The 22,511-nt window shown below is 38.7% G+C and overlaps 1 protein-coding gene across 2 annotated transcripts in view; it reads right to left on the reverse strand.

The window, feature by feature from the left end:
- Window positions 1–5,962, reverse strand: part of DOK6 (docking protein 6) — a 252,646-nt gene extending 246,684 nt beyond the window's left edge. For both annotated transcript variants that reach the window (XM_068671385.1, XM_068671384.1), the window contains exon 1: window positions 5,572–5,962. In XM_068671385.1, coding sequence (XP_068527486.1) covers window positions 5,572–5,637 — 66 coding nt within the window. In that variant the 5' untranslated portion in view covers window positions 5,638–5,962. The remainder of the gene's footprint in view (window positions 1–5,571) is intronic.
- Window positions 5,963–22,511: the final 16,549 nt, after the last annotated feature.

The following is a 22,511-nucleotide window of genomic DNA, read 5'->3' on the forward strand; positions in this document are numbered from 1 at the left end:
TCAAGAAAAGCAATTGGGAAACAGCAACTCAGAAGCACTTAATACAAGTCTGACTCATGAGTTTCTTTAAACACAAACATTAGAATAAAAAATTGTTGGACTTTTTGTCCTTGTTTACAATGCCGCAAGATATTTCTTTCAATTTGCTACACAATATGCTTAATCAATAAGAACTGGTCCAAAGTTCAAAATGACTGTTCTTTCCATAATAACCTAATTGGAAATCCATATATTTTCTATTTAATTCTGCAAAACCAATCATGTAACTATAGCACAAAAAAGTATTGAAAGCAGTAATTATTGGCATTTAAAATGATACTTTCAGTATTAAGTAGTAAGTGTGACTAGCGTCCTTAATGGATTACAGTGAAATCCTTTTAATTCCTTATCTTAGGTTGTCTAGAACTAGCATGAAAAATGAACTCCTTTACATGGAAGGAATCTTGCATCGAAATCTTGTAGGTCTGGAGCTTTACTGAAATTAAAATAAATTCATTATAAATAGGAATTAAGTTCTTAAAGTCTCATTTGAATTATTTTCATGCTATGAGATGTAATGCATAGTTTAGGTCACATATTATGATGTAGTTATAAATGCCATTCTCAGTGCCTTCAAAAAGGGTAAGCAGATTTGCCATAGATAATAATATAAAATAATCTATGGAAAGGATATCCATTCCAGGCTGCACTCTTTGCTTGGGCTTTTCCGTTTGTTTGTTTGTCTTATAGCTGTTATAGCAGAAGAGGACATGAAGAACCCTTGCTCTGTCCCCTGTATTCATCACAACCCACTTGCAAAGCCACTGTCATCAATCAACATAACCTCAAACTTAGGGCACAGATTGTCCTTGCAGATCCCTTCACTTACTTCACCCTATCAATTATTATTATCAATATTACTTATTATCAATTAAATGTTAGGATTTTGTAAAATACATACTGCGCTCAAAAGGAACTAAGCCGCAGTCAGAGGTTCATGTCTGTAACATGGTTAACCCTGTCTTCAGCCAATCAGTGTTACCAGCAGAAGGAAAAACACTATGCTTCTCTCCAGAAAGCTACCTATAATGACTTAAAATTATAGTTAAAAGCGGGGGAGTTTATACAGTAAAACTTTTCATTTGATGACTAACAACATCCTGTTATTTATTACTCAAACAAGACTGACTGGCAGGTACAATTTTCTCTTTGGATAGCAGAAGCAGAGTATAAGTTGAACCAATGAAGAAATAATTCTACTCGGTATGTGGAAATACATAAAAAACAGGATTTATTCACCAACTCAGTAAAAATTTCCATTAGATGGGATTCTTTTGTTCTGTAGTCAAGGAGTGCCAAAAATAAGGAGAAAACAAACAAACAAAAAGACTGTGACTTTGAAGGTTGATTTGGGTCAAAACAAGACTACCGAAGTGACACAACACTCATTTTTAATTAGACTTCCTAACGTGACATCAAATTACTTTTCCTTCTAAGAAACAGCACTTCAGCTAGGCATGAAATCCTTGCAACTTAGTTTATTAGGAGACAACAAAGGGATTCCAATCTGCTACAGGAAAGTTTCAGCTATGAGCACAGCCAGCACAGTATAAAATTGTGTCATATGAATTTTAATGTAACACAACTATGAAAGACTCCAAAAGAACAAAGGCAGCACAGTCCTACTCCACACTACACAAATGACCTATTCTGATCTAAACAGCACACCACATTACAATCAAATTTATTTCAAAAGAGGGTCACACAGGTCAAATGTAATGGCTGCAAGAATGAGGTATTTCCTTTATGTAATATTAGAGAAAAGCAAAACATCAAACAGCACAGGAATGCCAGAATACTGAAAAGAAAGACATATTTTAGGCTACAAGGAAACTAGCTCTTAAGATGTTTTAATTACAGCCATCCTCACTGACTACAATTTCTAAATTTCAGGGATACATGACATCTTCATAGAGCCATTGCAAGTATACACGTGAGAGGGAACATTATGTAGGCTTCAGTACATACTGAAGTAACTTAATGAAGGCACCATACAGCTATTTTATACACAGCCCATGCTTAACAAAAGTAAGGAGATAATCTAAGTTGTCTAACTGACTGGATATTTCTTCGTGGCCTAACACTTCCACAGCAGAAACCATGATATTCCCAGAGGAGGCAGATGTCAGCTTCTAACAATAACAGAGGCTGATAAAGCTCCTCATTTTGATGTGCTGAGTATCCAACCCTAAATTGAAAGAAACAATGTAAAAATATCAAAATAACGGGGTCTGCCGGAAAATGCCAGACTGTCAGAAAATATACAGCAGTACATTAGGATGTTAATCTTAAATAGCTCCGAGTCCTGACTGCTCGATTCAGAATGGACATTTGTCCATCCTCCATGACTGGAGGCAGCACTTGCTCATAGTATGAATCTAATTTGAGTACATGTAGGGAGTAGGTAGCCAGGGTAACAAGTGAACTTACTGCAAGTCATACCCATAATAAATCAAAAGTAAACATGTGACATGTTAATAATAAAAACAAAACAAACAAAAAACTTCTGAAGAGTTTCTATTTTACTAAGTACAAAAATCAATAAAGGGAGGCACACAGAAGAAGCCTAACAACTAAGGTTTTTGAAAAATAAATTTTGGGGAAATAAAATCCTATCTGAAAATTCACCCCAAGACAAAAAAAAAATATGAAATACACTATCTGATTTTGCTCTACAGTATTATGTCACTCAGTTGTACCTAAAACTTCACAGGCTACATTATACTGAAGTATTTTCCCTTTGATTCCCAGCCAGGGCTCCCTCAGTCACAAAACACGACAGAATAAAAGCTGCACTGGAAGAATTTCCATCATGAGTTGGCTACCATCCTAAAGGTTAGAATTAGTTTTATTGCCCAAGTATAGCACTACAATTGGCATTAGTCACCTTGGCTCTCTAATTTCTAATCTACTTTTCAGGAGACATCAAAATATTCATAGAATGTAGACTATTATGACAAAAAAAAAATCAATAACTCCCAGTGTATAAGAATAAAACATAAACAGCAAGCGATATAAGTGTATTTACTAAGTGATCTTATCCTTAATTTGCAGAACCCATAACTCCCTTCCCCACTTTTAATATTTTCTGGAAGTTAAAAATATTTGTTAACAGACATTTATATCCATGAAAGCTGATGCATTCACCTACATTATGACAGCTCTAGTGTAATTCATTAAGGTCTGGACTAGGAGACAGATTTAAGGGGAAAAATACAAACCTTTAATGTTTCACTTGGTGAATAAAAAATGCATTAATTTAGAAATTCAGTCACCAGAATCCAATTAGCTATGGATATATACACACATATTCATACCTTTCAACCATCACATCTCATTTGAATTTGATGCTATTTTCTATAAAACACAATCCATTTTATATTGTACTTAATAGATTTATTCATCCCCATATGTCATATTTAAGCTTATACTACCACCTGCCTGAGGCTGTGGTCTGAATTGTCACCCCACGCACACCTCTTCAATAGGAGAACATTCTCCATAGACACTGCACAAACTGTTTCACTATCTTTAGTGCAAAAGTACAATAATCCTTTTGACCATAAATAATATTTGCTTCCAAAAAATGCAGTTACTCGTTCTGCCCCCCAAAAATCAGATGTATGACTAGAAGCTACTTTAAGCTGTGCCAAAATGAAATACCAGTGCTTTCACAATTTCATTTTCAGAAGTCAGCAAATATTGTCCAAAATTGCTGTAATATGAACTCCACATTTGTTGCATATATGCTATACGCAAAGGTATATATGTATTTGCATGTATAGATATATGCATATACACCATTCCACATTTAAAGGACTCTGAGACACCTTCAACTACAGAGTTGCAAATCAAATAGATCAACTGCCTTCAACTACAAACACCAAGGTGATGTGAAACTATCATCCCACTGCTTTGTATTGGACCCATCCAGCAACTGAGCTGGGGAAAAACACAATGAGCAAAGGTTAAGCAAAGGTCTGCCAGAAACAAACTAAGGCTTAAAAATTGTTTCTTCAGATAAACAAATGCATGACTCTGATGCATAAAGCAACTTTTGGGTTGAAAAATCATTAATGGGAGCATCCATTCTCTTTGGATTTACACCTTCCCTCAAACATTCAGACTTCACACTATTAAAGATTCGGACCAAACTCTTCAGTGTTCTTCTGGAATTAACAACCCTGCCAAGGCAGCGAAGCGCTCCAAAGGTCAATTTATGATTAGTCTCCCACCATCCCGCATGCTGTGTCTGCAAGCAGAGCACAGCATCTGTGGAGGAGAGTGGAGATGAGGAAATAAACATTAGCACTGTGATAAGCTTGCTCTGCTTGACTTGTGGGGCAGGGTGGGGGAGACAGAGGGCGAAGGTTTCACATGGCCCCTGCTCTACTGGGTTTCAGGGAAAGCAGGGGGAAGCAGCCCACCTTCCTGGAGGGCAAAGCAGGTGCTTTTTACCCTCCACTTCTCTGCACACACAGAGAAAATAAAACAGGATGAGCCCAAAAGACATACCCCATCCATTCTCCACCAGGTTTGATCCCCAGCCCACACAGAGCCAGGTCTTTTGGGATTACTGGGAACATCAGCAGCTGTGCAAGGCAGCAGAGGCCTTGGGGCTTCCATCTCCCCGGAGCCTTCTCTCACCACCCGAAAGAGCAGAAGAAAACCCAGACAGCTTAGTCCTGGGAGCGCCTGAAGTTTAGGAGATGCTGGCCGTTGCCCAGCCACATGCACTCTATTCCAACTTTGCTGCCTTTCCAAGACTTGCTATACCCCATCAGCAAAAGTGCCCGTGGCCAGCCTGAGAACGCGATGTTACCTTCGGCTTCCCTGAGCATCCTGGTGGGTACCAAGGCCAGCCTGCTGTCACTTTCTACAGCTGCTCTTGCATCTTTGCAGCTGGCTGTCACCCTCTGCCCAACCACCCCCAGCTCCCCACGTCCTTGGGCACCAGCCTCCCCACTTTCCTCAGTTATTAGCTTCACTACGAGCCTCCGATATTTCCAGCCCTCGCCCTGATCAAAGGCATCCCTTTCCCCAAACGGGAGGGTTGTGGGGGTGAGGAAGGAGCCGTGCACAAAGTTTCTACAGATCCTGCCTGCGCCTCCCTCCCTCTCTCCCTCCCCCAGAGCCTCTGCTGGAGGCATCACGGAGAGGTGCAGCTGGGGGAAGGGACGCCCGAGGAGGGATGGATGCTCGCCCGGCCCCAGCCTTGAGAGCCGGGCGGGCGAAGGGACGGGGCGAGGCTCCCCGCGGACCGTGCCCTAGGAAGGCGCCGCGGAGGGATGCTGCGGGCAGGGAGCGGAGAGAAACCGGTTCCCTGCGATGTGCAATGGCAGCGCATCCCCACCGACCCCTACAGAAGTGCAAGCAGCAGAGGCGGCGACAGGAGGCACAGCAGCAGCAGCGGCGACAGCAGCGGCAGCAGCAGCAGGTCGCCGCGCCCCGTGCTGCCGGCCCCGGCCCGGGGCACTGCCGCCCCCCAGGCCCCCACGGCGGACAAGGCAGGAGAAGGGAGAGCTCACTCACCCCCAGCTTCCTGCTGCGGATTTTCACGTAGCCCTGCTTGACTATATCGTTAAAGTTGGAGGCCATGGCCAGCGCTGCCTGCTTCCTCCCCTCCGCGCCCGGAGTCCTTCTCCTCCTCCTCCTCCTCTGCCGCCTCCTCCTCCTCCTCCTCCTCCTCCTTCCCCGGGCCCTCCCGGGTACCGCCGGCCGCCGGCTCCGGAGGCGCCTCTGGCATCCAGGCAGCGGCAGCCGCCGCGCTCCGCTCCGCTCCTCGCCGCCCCGCTCCGCGCCAGGCGGGGGCCGCCCGCCCGGGTAAGGCTCGGCCGCCACTCCCCGGCTCCGCACCGCTCCGCTCCGCTCCGCACCGCTCCTCCCGGCGGCGGCCCGGCGGGCGGGGCAGCGGGCGGAGCGGAGCGGGGACACCGCCCCCGGCGCCGCGGCCGCGCAGCCCGCCCCCAGCCCGGCCCTGCTGGCCGCGGGGGGCCGGGGGTGGCTGTCCGGGGGGCGAGCCCGGGTGCTGCCGCTTGGCAGGGGGCAGCGGCTCCGCTCGGCACCGGTTGTGCCGACTTTGCGGGAGGAGGCGGGTGCCTGTGGCCGCGGCCACATTTCCCGCCCGGGTGGCGGATCCGTGCGGACACAGGGCCCGGGAGGGTATTTTTTTGGCGAGCTAGAAGCCACGAAGGTGCCTCCCTGCCAGACGCTGAAATGTGGTGTCTAACGATGTCTCAATGACACAAAGATTTAAACTACTAAACTTGGGGAAAAAATAAAAATAATAGATAAAAAATAAAAATAAAAAGTGAAGAAAAGCACAAGTCCCTTCTGAACTTGATAAATGAGCTGCCACACATGGGTATTCTGTGCCCTCCACAGTGATGACCATGCCTTTAATTAATTATACTGTTCAGATCAGGGAAAACTATTGGAACTGCTTGTGTTTGGTTTTGTTATATGTGAAATGGACAGACAGGAATGAATCTAAACTGCTCGTGAAAGAAAAAACTACAAATGATTGGTTAGAGAGTGTGCATTGCTACTGTGGCATAAAAATGCACTCCATAAGCATTTTCAGTGAAAAAGTTAGATTGTTAATGGAAGTTTCAGAAGTCCTTTTCCTAGTTCCTTTTCCTCTTTCCAAGTGCACCACTGTCTTAAATTTTATGGGTCAGGAATTTGTAGCATATACTGTGTCCCTATGAGTGCTATACCCACTGGGAATGCGGTGAAGCATATTTCTGTAGCTGAGTTTGTCAGATGTATTTCAGATTTTTTGGATCGATAGTATTCTTAGCAAACAGATTATGAAGTTTGTTATAACTTAATTGTTTTTGTATGTCAAACCTTTTGGCAAATTTGACTTTCTCAGTAAAGGTCTTGTTGTGAACTTACATCTAGGGAGGAATCTCGCAACAAATACAATCTAAAAAACATTACACCACGTGGCTGATGGAATTCTGAGGAAAAGATTTGTAACTGCACTCCATACATACGTGCATAGGGGAAAATATAGGCAAATAAAAAGAGAAATCTTGATGTTTCTGATTTCCAAAATATTTTTTAACTGTGATAAAAACATCTTGCTAGCTTACCAGAATCCCACTCAAAAGAAAAAAAAAGCTATCAGAATATTGATATCTAAAGACTCTTGCTGCTGTTGGCTTTCTATCCAAGTGTAACAAGTGTAAAAAATTATGATACTAGGCCAAGAAAATTCTCTTTCACCAGGATAACTCTTGTTCTGAATTCTTTTGCCATAATCAATTAGTAAACAGTGAGGGAGATGAGAGATTGACTCTCCTTTCATGTCCTAGCAACTTGTTTCCTGATTAGATGAATTTTGGACATCTGCTAGGGGTAAGACTCTGCATTACTTTTATCCAAGAACAAATATCTATATAAGCATAAAATTACATAAAATACATAAAAGATATGATCATAAAAAAAAGACATAGAAAAAATACTTAGTATATTTGTGACTTCCTAGCTATTTCTAGTGCAATGTCAAAAGGATATGTTTAAACTTCTACTTTGGGCAGAATACTAGTCCCTATGCAATGTCTGATATCACATGTCAAATCAGAATATTTTAGATTTTATAGAAAAAAATGTGATATGCCTACAAAACAATTCTTTCATGACACATAGCATATTAAACATAAGCTTTGTTCAAAATAAGACTAGTAATTGTTTAAAGTACAGAAGCTCTTGAAAAAAGAGAGGAATATGTTCTTGCAATTGCTAGCCAGAAAAGTGCATAATCCTATTTAATTAATTTACAAAAAGATATTTCACTTGCAGACTAACACTGAAAGATTTGTCAGTTTGTAGATCTGGTTTCACATACAGTCTCTGCCCTCTTTCTCACCTCCTCTCAGCAAGACAACACTTGATTTTTTTGTTTCTTTGTTGGTTGTTTTATTAAAAAAAAAAAAAAAGTAATTTTATTTATTTATTTATGGTAAGATAGTGCTGTGTATCATGCAAAAAAGGCAGCACTTTTAGAACATACATTCCTGGGCATTTTAAAGTTATTCAGTCTCTGCAGTAAGAGGCAACAATACAGCAGAACTTGTGTCACTTCACTAATGTGCATGTCCTGTTGTCAGAATTCTGCTGTTTGGAAAATTTTCTGGTAGTGAAAATGAACAAGGTAATATATTCCAAAAGCTATTCAGTCATTTATTTTTTAGCATATTATCTTATATCATATATATTCATACAACATGTATGAAAAATGGTTTTGATGGCATATCATATCTCTATTAATAATTTTCAACAGCTTTTCCACAATTATTTATTATTGTTATTGTCTTTTTCATTAAAAACCATGCATGAATCATATCATTATTGTTATTATTTACTTTATTGCAATAAACATGCAATGAGAGTTAAGCAAAATATGTGTAAAATGCAAAGCATTTTTATTTTGCATTCTTCAGAGCGTAAGCTAGCTGGCCTAAGCTTGAAAGACAATCCATCTGGTATTTATTTTCAGCTGCTTTGGATGGCACCAGACAGAACGATCAAATATTCATTTGCATATGGGTCCCATGGGCAGCTTGTGCCATAAATGCACGGCAAGGCCACTCTGAATCACAGGAAGACAACTGAACTGTCTTGTTGCTTCCCCATAAAAGTGGTATTCTAAAACTCTTCATAACACATCTGTACATTGTATTTGCTGCAAAAGTCACTGCATCAGAAGGCAGATTCCACAAAGCAACATCACCAAATGTTTTATCCTCTTTTTCCTTGGAACTTTCAGGGAGGCAAATATTCTCAAAAACGCAACAGATACACGCTCAAGGGAGCCAAAGGAAAGAATCAGGAAAGACATGTTATGATTATGAAGAATACATTGCCATGAATTAATGCATTAGATATTTTGTAAAGGTCTATTTCTAATACTCTTGTTGCTGTGAAATCATCATCTCAAAAAGGAAATGATTCAGTCAGTTCCAAATTACTTCAAGCAGATAAGTTAATTTCTAACCTATCTAGCACAAGTCCAATCAAACTATTTTGGGCAGACAATAAGTATTGCCATTCACCTCTGTCAGAATGTAATTCATTTGAATGAAATTATCTTCACTTATGCTTGCTTTTTGAAATGAATACATTTTGGCAATATATATATGTATAAACATACCTTATATATATCCTATGAATTCATGAAAGATTCTCCACTAAGATTTAATACCAGTGTTTGAAGTTTCCAGCCATAAGAGACTTGTACCACACTTACCAAAGAGAAACACACAAAACTCCTCTCTGTTTCTAGCCAAGGAAGCTGTGTTTCTCCCTTTTCTTCTCTCACCAGTACCAGCTGAGTCTAAAGGAGAATCTCTGGTTAAAAGTTAATCAGGGTACTGGCAGTTAGTATGTAATCAAGACATCTGATTAAAATAAATAAATAAATAAAATGTTCTCACCTAAAGCTATTTCCAATCTAAAATAAGCAGTAATTTTTATTATGATAACAGAAATTTGCATAGGCAATGCCAAGGAAGAAACATTAGCTAATGTATTATTAATGCTTTGGAAGCCTACCTTCAGCGAGACTTCAGACAATTATTTTGCTCCAACCCATAAATCACATACTAACCAGAGTTCTTTGTGAACCAGAAAGAAACATAAATCACCCAGATAGACAATATTAAAAAACTATTGTTTTCCGTGAGCATTGTAAAAAGCAAAATCATTAGTTCCTGCATAACACTGCATGCATATTTATTACTGGCTTACTACCCAGACCCGTAGTGTATGTACTTTCATCTCCCAAACATAAGGTAGACAGGTAGGCTAATATCTCAACTTGTTTTTTCTGACCTGTGTCAGAAAGGTAAATTGAAAAAAAACACCCCCTATACTATATCAGGTTGCTCAAAGCCCTGTCCAACCTGACCTGACCTTGAACACTTCCACGTATTTGGCATCCACAGCTTCTCTGGGCAACCTGTTTCAGTGCCTCACCACCCTCAGAGTAAAGACTTTCTTCCTTATACCTAGTGTACATCCTTTTAGTTTAAAGCCATTCCCCTTTGTCCTATCCCTACACTCCCTGACAAAGAGTCCCTCCCCAGCTTTCCTGTAGATACTGGAAGGCTGCTATAAGGTCTCCCCAGACCCTTCTCTTCTCCAGGCTGAACAACCCCAAATTCTTTGGCCTGTCTTCATAGTAGAGGCCAGCCCCCTCCAGCCCCTTGATCATCCTTGTGGCCCTCCTCTGAATTTGTTCTAGAACATGTAATACTTCCATGTTCTTCTTGTGCTGGGGGTCCCAGAGCTGAACACAGTACTCCAGGTGAGATCTCACAAAAGCAAAGTAGACCTTGACCTGATGGCCACACTTCTCAATGCAGACCAGGACACAGCTTGCTTTCTGGGCTCTAAGCACACACTGATTGCTCATGTTGAGCTTCTCTTCAACCTCAGAGCTGCTTTCAATCCATTCTCTACCCAGTCTGTATTTGTGCTTGACAACTGATATTTCATCTTTTTCTGGAGATCAGAAAAGGGAATATTGTCTTCTATCAGAGAGCCAGTGAGAGTCAGATCTTTGCTCCTCTGAGACTCTGTCTTTTGCCACAAAGCAAAATTCATTCTTTCAGTTTTGTTCCCAAAGAAGAAATCAGATAGGTATGGCTGGGGTCCCAATAACTATGCTGACAATCTTTGTCCTGACAGACACGTTATCTCTGATGTAACTGTACCAGCCTGATGTATTACTTTCCCCAGATGTCTGTCCCAGTCATTTTTTTGGAGATCAGTGCCCTGTTGTCCTGGTTTCAGTTAGGACAGAGTCCAATTTTCCTCCTAACAGAGTCCAATTTTCTTCCCAGTAGCTGGTAGGGTGCTATGTTTTGGATTAGCGTGGGAAGAGTGCTGATAACATTAATTGTTGTAGAGCAGTGTTTACACCAAGCCAAGGACTTTTCAGCTTCTCACTCTGTCCTGACAGTAGGCAGGCTAGGGGTGCAGCAAGAGCTGGGAGGGGACAGACCCAGGACAGCTGACCCAAACTGGACAAGGGGGTATTCCATACCATCTTGACGTCACGTTAAACAATATATAGGGGTGGCTAGCCGGGGTGGGGGGCGCCAGCTGCTCGGGGATAGGCTGGGCATCGGTCATCAGTAAGCAATTGCATTGTGAATCACTTGTTTCATACATATTATTATTATTATTTTTATCGAGTCTTAATAATCTGTCTTTATTTCAACTCACAGGCTTCACTTTCCCCTTTTCTCTCCCCCATCCCAGAGAGGGTGGGGGGAAGGTGAGCGAACGGCTGTGTGGTGTTTAGCTGCTGGCCAGGTTAAACCACAACACCTGTATCAGGGATGTTAAATATATATGTATTCCGGCTTTAATAATGAGTTTATTAAAGGCTTAGGCTGCTGTTTTTGTCTATGAACTGCAATATCCAAGAGTAAGATTCTTTGCTTCTGCTTACAGGGGAAATAAGGTTTTAAATTAAAGCAACTAAATCTTAGAGAGCCCATAAAGCCAAAAAATAAAAGAAGAAAAAAAAAAAAAAACATAAAAGGAATATTTTTCTGACTGGCTTCTGCCAACTTCTATGAAGCACAGCAAATACCACATAAGTGTTCTATTTAAAAATAGTAAGTTTCACATTTTACATATGATACTACAACCATCTTCAGCAGGAAGATGCAGCAAAACAGTTACAGAAAAACTTCTAGGGTATGAAATTGGATTTTGTGAACAAAGTATTATTTTCCATTATAATTATGGTTAAAAACTGAAAAGTTGAAACTTTGTAAAGTACATTTTTTTATTGAAGAGAAACTTGAATTCTGATTCTTTAAAGTTTTCTACAATGGGAAGTCCTGTATGAAAAAGGTAATTCACCTGCTTACCGCTTTTCTTCATATTTGATATACTTTTCAAGTCTATAAATTGTCAGAATTGTCGCTGTTAATGAAGAGTATTACAGCGGAAAAAAATAATAATTCCAAACTCATTCTAAACATATACTACTTCTATAATTCACTCCCCTCCCACAGGAAAATTAGGATATTTGACTGGCCTATCTGGTTTCAGAGTAACTCACCTAAGATCCAGCTGCACTGACAGTACCCTAACCCCTCACACTGCCAGCAGTCCATGCAGACTGAGACAGGCATCAAGATGTGTAACTTTTCTTTGTGCTCCCAACTGAAATGTGTGCCTTCAGTATTGCAAACAGTGGTCCTCATGGGTATCAAATATTTCAGAACATAGTATTACTAACATTAGCGGAGGAGGTAGCTGTCACAAACCCACTATCCCAGCATAATACTTCACATTGCTTACTTTACCAGGAGATGTACTGAAACTTCAGAGGATTGAATTAAGAATCTCTTTCAGGAGAGTGTACAAAACCCCCACTTTATAAAGCTTTGTTCTGCTGAGAACATTCTGGAAACACCATAAACCAAAGTGACATGTATTCCAGTGTTGTATGAATGTATCTTGACTGATGCTAGCAAACAGATCTCAGGTTTGCAGAGATGTTCTCTAGTTGCTGTCAGTATCTGTAACTTTCACAGGGATCATCTAGACTGGGACTCACAGAGGTTACAAACATTACAGATGCTGGGAAAGTCTAACCATTTCTGTAGGGTCTGAGAACTGGGGATTGGTCCGTGTTTTTATAAGCCTTAACCTGACTGTGTCTTCAAATCCAGTGAGAAACAGAGGATCAATCTGATAAAGTTTTGGAAAATCAGGTACAGTAGATGATAGATACCTCTTCAATGGATGTACAATGTGAAACATAAATATTCCCCTACTTATCTCCAGACATGTACATGTATGATTTCACAGCTTAGCCTTACCTGAATACCTTGCCCAAAATTTCCATATTAAGATTACAGGCTTTCTGTAAATCTTCAGATATGATACAAGTATTATGTATGTAGCTAATTGCCAATTTTTAATCTTTCAAATACTTAATACTATTTTTGTAGTTAATGAAATTTTGTTTGCCTGCATAGATTGATTGAAACTGCAGCTTGAGAAAATCAAAAATTGATAGACATTTTTTGACAAAAAAAAAAAAAAAAAGAATACAGGAACTTTTCAGAAATATTTATCTGAAAAATTACTCTCTTATCTCGTTAAAACCATTTATGACATTTTAGGCCAAATGAGAAAGTCTTTTCTAACATTCATTCATTTGCTTCTAAATGTACATATAAGCATGTGTCCATGCCCAAATAAATGTAAGGTCCAAGATGTAACTTTTAATAGTACTGTTATCTGTTTTTGTGCCCTAACAGTGCAATAAAACTCTTGTGTATGTCTATAAAATACAGCTAAACATTTTATGAATGTTTAAAAATCATCCAGGAATCCATCAGCCTCTGACTTACTTGACTGCATTTTTTATAGCTTCAATTTAGTTATACAGATCTGGGCACCTAATTCATTCTTTTGTTCCAAAGACAGTAATTTGAAAGGACTGCTTTCCACGAACCTATCAGTTTGGAGCAGTGAATGTATTTTCAGACAAATACAATGATTTGATAGAAATTTCTGCGTTGATCATTTATGACTGTCAGATACGCTATTACTTGCCTATCATCTGTTATTAGGAGATGATGTTACTGTTTGCTCTTTCTGCCTGACTTTTTTTTTTCACCACAGATAATCCAGGTTTTATCTTTTAAATATGAATGACTACATTAATCAGGAGCAAGCATGATTATTCTTTTCAAAGATGAGATAATTACAACTGTTACATGATTTCCAGTAAGTTTTATACTTATGAAAAATTTAGATTTTTCTTTCTCCTCTGAATTTGCAATCTGTGCTCTAAGACCAAAAAAAGGTTGAATGATTCATTTTCTAGAAGGGAAATTTATGTAGAAAGCTTTTATTAAAAGTACATGTATATTATTTTATACCTGTTAATTTTTTAATAAATGTATGTTTGCTACAGATAACATATTACATTCATCTTCTATCAATGCCATGCCTGTTTGAAATGACAACCAGCATCTGTTAAACTTAAAAGGAAGAAAATCTTAAAACAGAGTTTTTGAATTACATTTTTCATGATCTTTTCCCAGAACTCAAGAAATAGACATTAATGGCAGATATGAAACCATCAGTGATGTTTTCAGAGCCCAGTGGTCAGTAGAGCAGTGTGGGTGATATAGTATCCCTGATTATGTTTAAGAGATCCCAATTAACTCTTCATAGTTTTACTGATTTAATTTTGAACCAGTCACATCCAGATTACTAAGGAAAGACACAGATTTACCCAAGCAGAAATCAAGAAACAAATATAATATCCTCTCTCACTACACTTAAACCAGTTGCTTATTTATCTTCTTGACTTTAACAGAGCCCTGGAAAAGTAAGGTCATTTGGCTCCCAGAAATATTCTGGTGACTGCTTTGGAGAACAATGTTTAAACTCATTAAGTGTATCCTCTATAAATTATTTCCTTTCATATTCATTTTATAAGGAAGGTATATAGTAGATTAGGCTTTCATTTTTTACTGGCTACACAAATAAAATGTGTAACAAATACAGATCAGCTTTCATTGTAATATATATATCTGTAATATATATATCTGTAATATATAATTAATACCACTTCCAATTAAAAAGATTTCTGAGAAACAACCATAACATGATAACTTAGTTAAAATATTATTATTTTTTTTCAGTTTTAAAAATAAATTAGTCACTACTACTCAGTACTAGTTTGTCCATTATTAACTGTGAGTCATAGAAGAGTTTTTACAGATCCATATGTATACAAGAAAATCCTTTCCCGTAAGCAAACAGGACAGACACCTAAAACTAGTTTCTCCCTCCTATGCAGAGTGAAAGCTTCTCGCTTAAGTCCACAGTAGCTAAATACTGAATGCAGATCTGACACTCCTAACAGAATCCTCAAACTGCCAAACAATCCCCAATAATGGAAAAAAGTCTCCTTCTCAGTCATACCCTGTTTAAAGGAAACACAGGGTTGTGGTTTCTTGTTTCCTGTATGCTAGTAGAGGTATGCAGTAGTTGTCAGAGATGAAGACATAACAGCACTCCAAAGCTTTGTGACTCCACATGTAACTGCAGAAGTGAGAACTACACAGTCTGTTCTTCAGCATTCCTACTGGTAATCAACACAAACAATGAAAATAAGCTTCAATAAAGAAAACACACATAATTATATCACATATGAATGACAGCTGAAATACTTAAAAATATAAAACCTTCTAATGCATCATTAAAAAGATGTATGGTTCTATTAGAAGTTAAGGAAAAACCTTTCTGGAGATTCTGGTTTTCAAAATCTTGCTGGAGAGACATTTGTTACTATTCTTTGAGGAGTGTATGTTTTAACTGCTGGCATTTTTTCTTTCTAGACCTTTCTAAAGCAGATTAAGTCTAGCAAATGTTCAATAGCGACTGTGGATTAGATTAGGAAGAACTTCTTTACTGAAAGTTAGGCACTGGAATAGGCTACCCAGGGAAGTGGTGGAGTCACCATCCCTGAAAGTCTTTAAAAGACAAGATTTAGAACTTAGTGATACGGTTTAGTGGATGGTTTAGTGGAGGACTTGTTAGTGTTAGGTCAAAAGTTAGACTAGGTGATCTTGGAGGTCTCATCCAACCTAGATGAGTTCGTGATTCTGTGATCAGGTCTCTAAAAAAAAATAAAAATGACAGAGGATCCTCTCTGAGCACTACTAAAGATTATTTAAAGTCATTGACATGTGACACTAGTTGGGTATTCAGAAAAGTGAAGTGATGAGCCAAAGAGCAACCAAAATGATGACTTTGTTTCGAAGTATTCATAGACTGATGTCAGGGAAAAGGGTTTTTTCACATTCAGGGACTGAACATGTAGGTCCAATATATGAACCAACATTTTATTAATTTTTCTCTAGTCTTGTATGATGTATAGATATTTTGTTTGTTGTATCAGCCAGTATTCTTCTTTTTATTAAATTGCTTTTACAATTTCTTCAACTTTTCCTTAAATTCAGCAATTAAGTAAAGCTTTTATGATCACTCTGTTAATGATGAATATTAAAAAAACAAGCAACAAAAAAAACCCCTTCTGCATTTAAATATAGGTATATACTTATATATATTTAGTGTCTTTCTAATAGTTGTGTCTCCTAGAGCTCAGTCACACAGCAACGGGGAAAATATTTCTCTGTTCCACAGTGGTGGTAAAGCCCTGTGGTGTACCACTCTGTCTCCTGCTATTAAATCTGTGCAGCTGGAGACCTATCATGCTTTTCTTGGTGTGTGTATGGTGTGTACATGCATTTGTTGCTTGAGTGGGTCAAACATATAAGTTGTAAAATGGTAATTCCATTGCATGCCAAAAAATGTACAGACCCTCAGCTCCATCCTCTGAGAAGGAAGAAAGTAAAGATTTTTACCTCATAAAATCTCTCTTTAGGTTATAGGAGATTTCTTCCTGTATTTTTGCATAAAAGAGAAATCTATTTTGCAAAAATGACTTTAGAAAAACAAACCAAACAGGACTTCTTTTAAGGTATTGGTAATGGAGAAATATATATATATATATATAATTTATTTATTTTTTTCCCCAGCTTTCCAATGCTTTATTTGTTTGGTTGTTTGGTTGTTTCTTCAATTGATTATTATTTTTTATTAATAATAATAATAAAAAATTAATTATTTATAATAAAAATAATAGCTAATTATTAATTTATTATTAATGGTGAATCACAGAATCACAGAATTGTCTAGGTTGGAAGAGACATCAAGATCACTGAGTCCAACCTCTGACCTAACACTAACAAGTCCTCTACTAAACCATATTGCTAAGTTCAACATCTAAAGGTCTTTTAAACACCTTCAGGGATGGTGACTCCACCACTTCCCTGGGAAGCCCATTCTAATGCCTAACAACCCTTTTGGTAAAGAAGTTCTTCCTAATATCCAACCTAAAACTCCCCTGGGGCAACTTTAGCCCATTCCCCCTTGTCCTGTCACCAGGCACGTGGGAGAATAGACCAACCCCCACCTCGCTACAGCCTCCTTTAATGTACCGATAGAGAGAAATAAGGTTGCCCCTGAGCCTCCTCTTCTCCAGGCTGAACAAGCCCAGTTCCCGCAGCCACTCCTCAAAAGACTTGTTCTCCAGACCTCTCACCAGCTTCTTTGCCCTTCTCTGGACTCACTTGAGCACCTCAATGTCCTTCTTGTAGCGAGGGGCCCAAAACTGAACACAGTACTCGAGGTGCGGCCTCACCAGAGCTGAGTACAGGGGGACAATCACTTCCCTAGACCTGCTGGCCACATTGCTTCTTACACAAGCCAGGATGCTGTTGGCCTTCTTGGCCAACTGAACACACTGCTGGCTCATATTCAGCTGACTATCAACCATCACTCCCAGGTCCTTCTCCGCCAGGCAGCTTTCTAACCACTCATCTCCCAGCCTGTAGCTCTGCTTGAGGTTATTGCGCCCCAGGTGCAGGACCCGTCACTTGGCCTTGTTGAACTTCATACAGCTGACCTCAGCCCATTGGTCCAGCCTATCCAGATCCTCCTGCAGAGCCCTCCTGCCCTCGGGCAGATCAACACACGCACCTAACTTGGTATCATCTGTGAACTTACTGAGGTTGCACTCGATCCCCTCATCCAGATCATCGATAAAGATATTAAAGAGGACTGGCCCCACTACCGAGCCCTGGGGAACGCCACTAGTGACTGGCCTCCAACTGGATTTGACTCCATTCACCACAACTCTTTGGGCCCGGCTATCCCGCCAGTTTTTAACCCAACAAAGCATACGCCAGTCCAAGCCATGAGCAGACAGTTTCTTGAGGAAAATGCTGTGGGAAACGGTGTCAAAAGCCTTACTGAAGTCAAGGTAGACCACATCCACAGCCTTTCCTTCATCCACCCAGTGTGTCACTTTGTCATAGAAGGAGATCAGGTTCGTCAAGCAGGACCTGCCTTTCATAAACCCATGCTGACTGGGCCTGATCACCTGGTTGCCCTGTAAGTGCCGCATGATGACACTCAAGATAATCTGCTCCATGAGTTTCCCTAGCACTGAGGTCAAACTGACAGGCCTATAGCTTCCCGGGTCTGCCCTCCGGCCCTTCTTGTAGATGGGCATCATGTTTGCTAGCCGCCAGTCGACTGGAACCTCCCCCAATAGCCAGGACTGTTGATAAGTGATGGAAAGCGACTTGGCCAGCTCCTCTGCCAGTTCTCTCAGTATCCTCAGGTGGAACCCATCTGGCCCCATCGACTGCGTACATCCAAGTGCTGTAGCTGGTTGCCAGAGATTTTCTCATGGGTAGTGAGGGCCACATTCTGCTCCCCATCCCCTTCCACCAGTTCATGGTACTGGGTATCCAGAGAACAACTGCTTTTGCTGCTCAAGACTGAGGCAAAGAAGGCATTAAGCACCTCCGCCTTTTCCTCATCTCCTGTCACGAAGTTTCCCCCCGCATCCAGTAAAGGGTGAAGATTCTCTCCTCCTTTTAGAATCTCTCCTCCATTTTGCGTTGATGTATTTGTAAAAACATTTTTGTTGTCTTTGACAGCAGTAGCCATCCAATAATTGTAAACCCTCTTTTTTCTCCTAAGCTCAAGCCACAATTCTCTGTTCAGCCAGGCTGGTCTTCTTCCCCGCCGGCTCATCTTTGGGCACGTGGGGACAGACTGCTCCTGTGCCATTAAGATTTCCCTCTTGAAGAATGCCCAGCCTTCCTGGACTCCTCTGCCCTTCAGAACCGCCTCCCAAGAGACTCTACTAGCCAGTGTCCTGATCAGTTCAAAGTCAGGTTTTTTTTTTGTTTTTTTTTTTTTGTGTGTTTGTTTTTTTTTTTCGGAATGACAGACCAAAACATTCTTCCAAAAATTTATAGGCAAAGAAAATCAACAGGCTCTTAGTGCATACATGAGATCAGAGAAATTTATTTTGAGCCATAGGAAAGGATCCAAGGTCAGGATCTGGGAAAAGGACAAGTCTGTTAAAGCTCCTGTTCACTCTCTTCTAAATGCATTCTAGATTGCATTTGCCTTAACCTCTGCTTAATCTCAAGGAGAACCAAGTATGAACGTTAGTTATCCTACTGCATAATTCAACTGGCATTACTTTGATAGCTTTTTAGCATATACTAGTATGAAAGAAGTGACTTTAAATCCTAATTTAAATGTGTTATCAGTCAGTTTAAACATAGAAGAAGGCTGTCTAAAGTAACATCAATGACAAAACAGAAGATTTCTTAATATGACTTCTTTTGCATTTCTTACGTTACCTGGCTTGACTGTAAAAGCCTTGCACAGACTGAGGATCATGAGTCAGAAGAGTAGGAATGAACTTTCATGTTCAAGGCTTGAAACTTTTCATTTGTCAGTGTGAACAGACAGCATCACATTAGAAAGTTATAATTAAAAGGAAAGGCTTAAGAATTTTTGAAATGCAAATTTGGTAGATGTCAGCGGTCTTATCTGTTCATAATTTATATCTGATTTTAGATTGCATTTAGATGCAATACTCATGTATATGTTGGATTCAGTCTTACTTGTTAATAAAAATAGTAAAGCAAAAAAAAAGTAATTAAAATTGTTGATAAAAATAAGTACATTTTATGATGTTTTATTTTAATGATAGAAATTACATTTCAGTGGAAAAGAATGTCTTGAAAATAATTATTACACTTCTGGCAACCCTGCCACATAATTGCCAAAAGTTCTAACAAATAACTGTCCCCATGAAAAATCACAAAATTTTGAATAGATGTAATCTTTTTAAATTTCACCTGTTGGTTTTTTTTTTTTTTCTTTTTTTTTTTCCTTGATCAGTTCCATTGATAGCCAGCTGAATCACTGAGTGTTTTAAGTAACAACTGAAACAAATCTCTTGTTTCATTTCCATGTTTCATGTTTTACCCCAATGGACTGTGATATGCTCTTCATAGTAAACAAGATTGCTCCACTAATGAGATCCTAATATTTAAATTCAGTGAACCTTAATAAACAATAAAAATGGTTAAACTCAGGTTTTCCAGACCCAAGAACACATCCCTTGTAGTATTTCAGATATAAACCAAACTGGTATTTTATTCTCTCAGTGGTTGGGATGATAAAAAGTGAATAATATACGAAATACCAGTATATATGTTAATTCATTTAGTATTAATCAAAACCTCCCATCATACCAACAGCTCTGAATACTTACCTACTTTTTCTTACAGTCCTCTGTCCAACATCAGAACGTTTCAACAAAAAGCAGCTGAGAGGAGTTATTATAACTGATGCCTGATCATTACTAATGGAAAGGCTGGCTTTTTCAATTGCATACATGCCCTTCAGTCAAATGGTTTCTCAAAAGACAGAGGAGAGAGAGAGATACAGTGGAGATAGGAAGAAAAGCTAGTTATGGTCTCTCAAAAATAAGTCAAGCCCTTAAAATTCCAACATTCTCCAATTCATGAATCTACCATAAACAAAGTTAAGAAATCAGTTACATTGCTACATCTTTTCTTTTCATTGCAATGCATTTAAACATTTAGGTATATACAAGTTACATATATACATATATACACTGTTGTCTGACCACTTCCTCAAAGACACAAGTCTAATTTTTCTGTAAGTACAGTAGCACTGATTAGCAGTTTCTATGGTTAGAAATTGTTATTAATCCCTTTCTGAGGAACACATTCCACTGCCTATTTAACTACAGCACTAAGACACAACAAGATATGCTTCAAAAAATTAACATATGCCTCCAAAAGGCTGTTCAAGTCTTGTCCCAAGAACTGTATTAAATTCTAAGTAAATCTTGATATCTTATGCTGTTATAATTTGATCTTTTATTTTGATATATCGTTTTAATTTTGGAAATAACACTTCCTTTTTCAAAAATATATAGCTTTTAAATAGAATAGATACCATAGAACAAAAGACAGTTAAAGACATAAATGCCAAATACTTTTTCTATACATCTTTACTGTTTTTAATATAGTTTGTTATTTTTACTCCAAGCTATCCAAGCTATTAGTCTCCTACTTTTCCACCTCATGAGAGGCAGTCTGATTTTTATTTTGTTATTATTATTATTGTTATTATTGTTATTAAAGTTTAATAGTTAGGCTATTTTTTACTCTGAAATTTTGTTAAAATAAAAACAGCTTCTGGAATGCACAGTAAATGCTTTGTCATTGACCTTGAAAGTACTTTGGCAAGCAAGGGATTTCTTTTCTTTGCCAAGAAGTAATGGTGATAGCAGAAATTCTGACATGGTTGAAACTACAATAGTTAGTCTACTGTGTTGTTGGTAACTTCACCTAACAGTGTTCCCAATAGCAATATTGTATTTCAGTTGTCAATTCACAAGCACATAATACTGGAAGAAAGTGACTTTGTCAAATATTATGTCAAAACATAATATTTAAAATTCCTTACTGTTCTCATGTTTCCTATGATTTTGTGGAAAAATGATGCAAGATGCTCAAAAATCTGTTTTTTTGTTTTTTGTTTTTTTTTTTTTTTTTAAGTTAAAGAAACAATATAATCAAACTTCAGTACAATGACGTCTAGATGTTTATCACAGGTATGTAAGTGTGGAATTATAAAAAATATTTCAATTTAAATTTATTTATATGAAATTATTAAATATTATAAGAAATTATTTTAATTCTTTTTATTTAATAAAGTTATATATATATGTTTTTAAAAATACCATTTTTTCTCCCTATGGGTCCATATTCATTTTATATTAAGACAACAAAGAAAAAACATAGACTTTTAAAGTGTTAAAATGGAAGGAATCTCTTTTCAAAATTGTCTGAACTAATTTAAGTATGATTAGTTGTCTTTTCAAGTCTGAAATACTTCAATATAAATGAAAAGTCTTGAGGACAAACATTGTGAGTGACAGCTATTATTAGATATTATTATTTTTAAGAAAATTGAACTTGTCTGCAACTTAAGTTCCCCTGCCTGACACCCAGTACAAGAATTAAAGCATCACCTAATACATTTGTAAACAGTGTAGGGAACAATTTGGATTCTGTTAGTGTCCCTTTTTACTAAGGGCTAATAGTCTGTCTGTGAGCAGTGAGTCAGCACACCTTGCTGTGAATGGACCTGAAGTAACCTGGTGCTTCAGTAGACAATTGTGGCAGCCATGGCTGCAGGGCTGGTGAATTCATCCAGCATGGAAGACCTCTGAGACCTGGCTCTCTCCTTGCCCACATCCTTTGTGTTTTTTCCTGCGGAAAATAAAAGAAGAGGAGATAGCAGATAGTGTGTATCCTTTTCCCTGAAAACAGAGGTTTTCCTACAGATCAGATCTGGTCATTAAATTGTACATCTTGACACCGTGTTTTCTCCTTAAAGAAAATTTTCAGACATCAGAGGTTCAAGGAAATGGCCAACCATGCTCACACATATAGTGTAAGGTAATTCTCATCTTCACTGAACAAAAATGAATTATTTGT

The sequence above is a fragment of the Anas acuta genome, chromosome 2, assembly GCF_963932015.1.
Source record: "Anas acuta chromosome 2, bAnaAcu1.1, whole genome shotgun sequence".
NCBI classification, from domain to species: domain Eukaryota; kingdom Metazoa; phylum Chordata; class Aves; order Anseriformes; family Anatidae; genus Anas; species Anas acuta.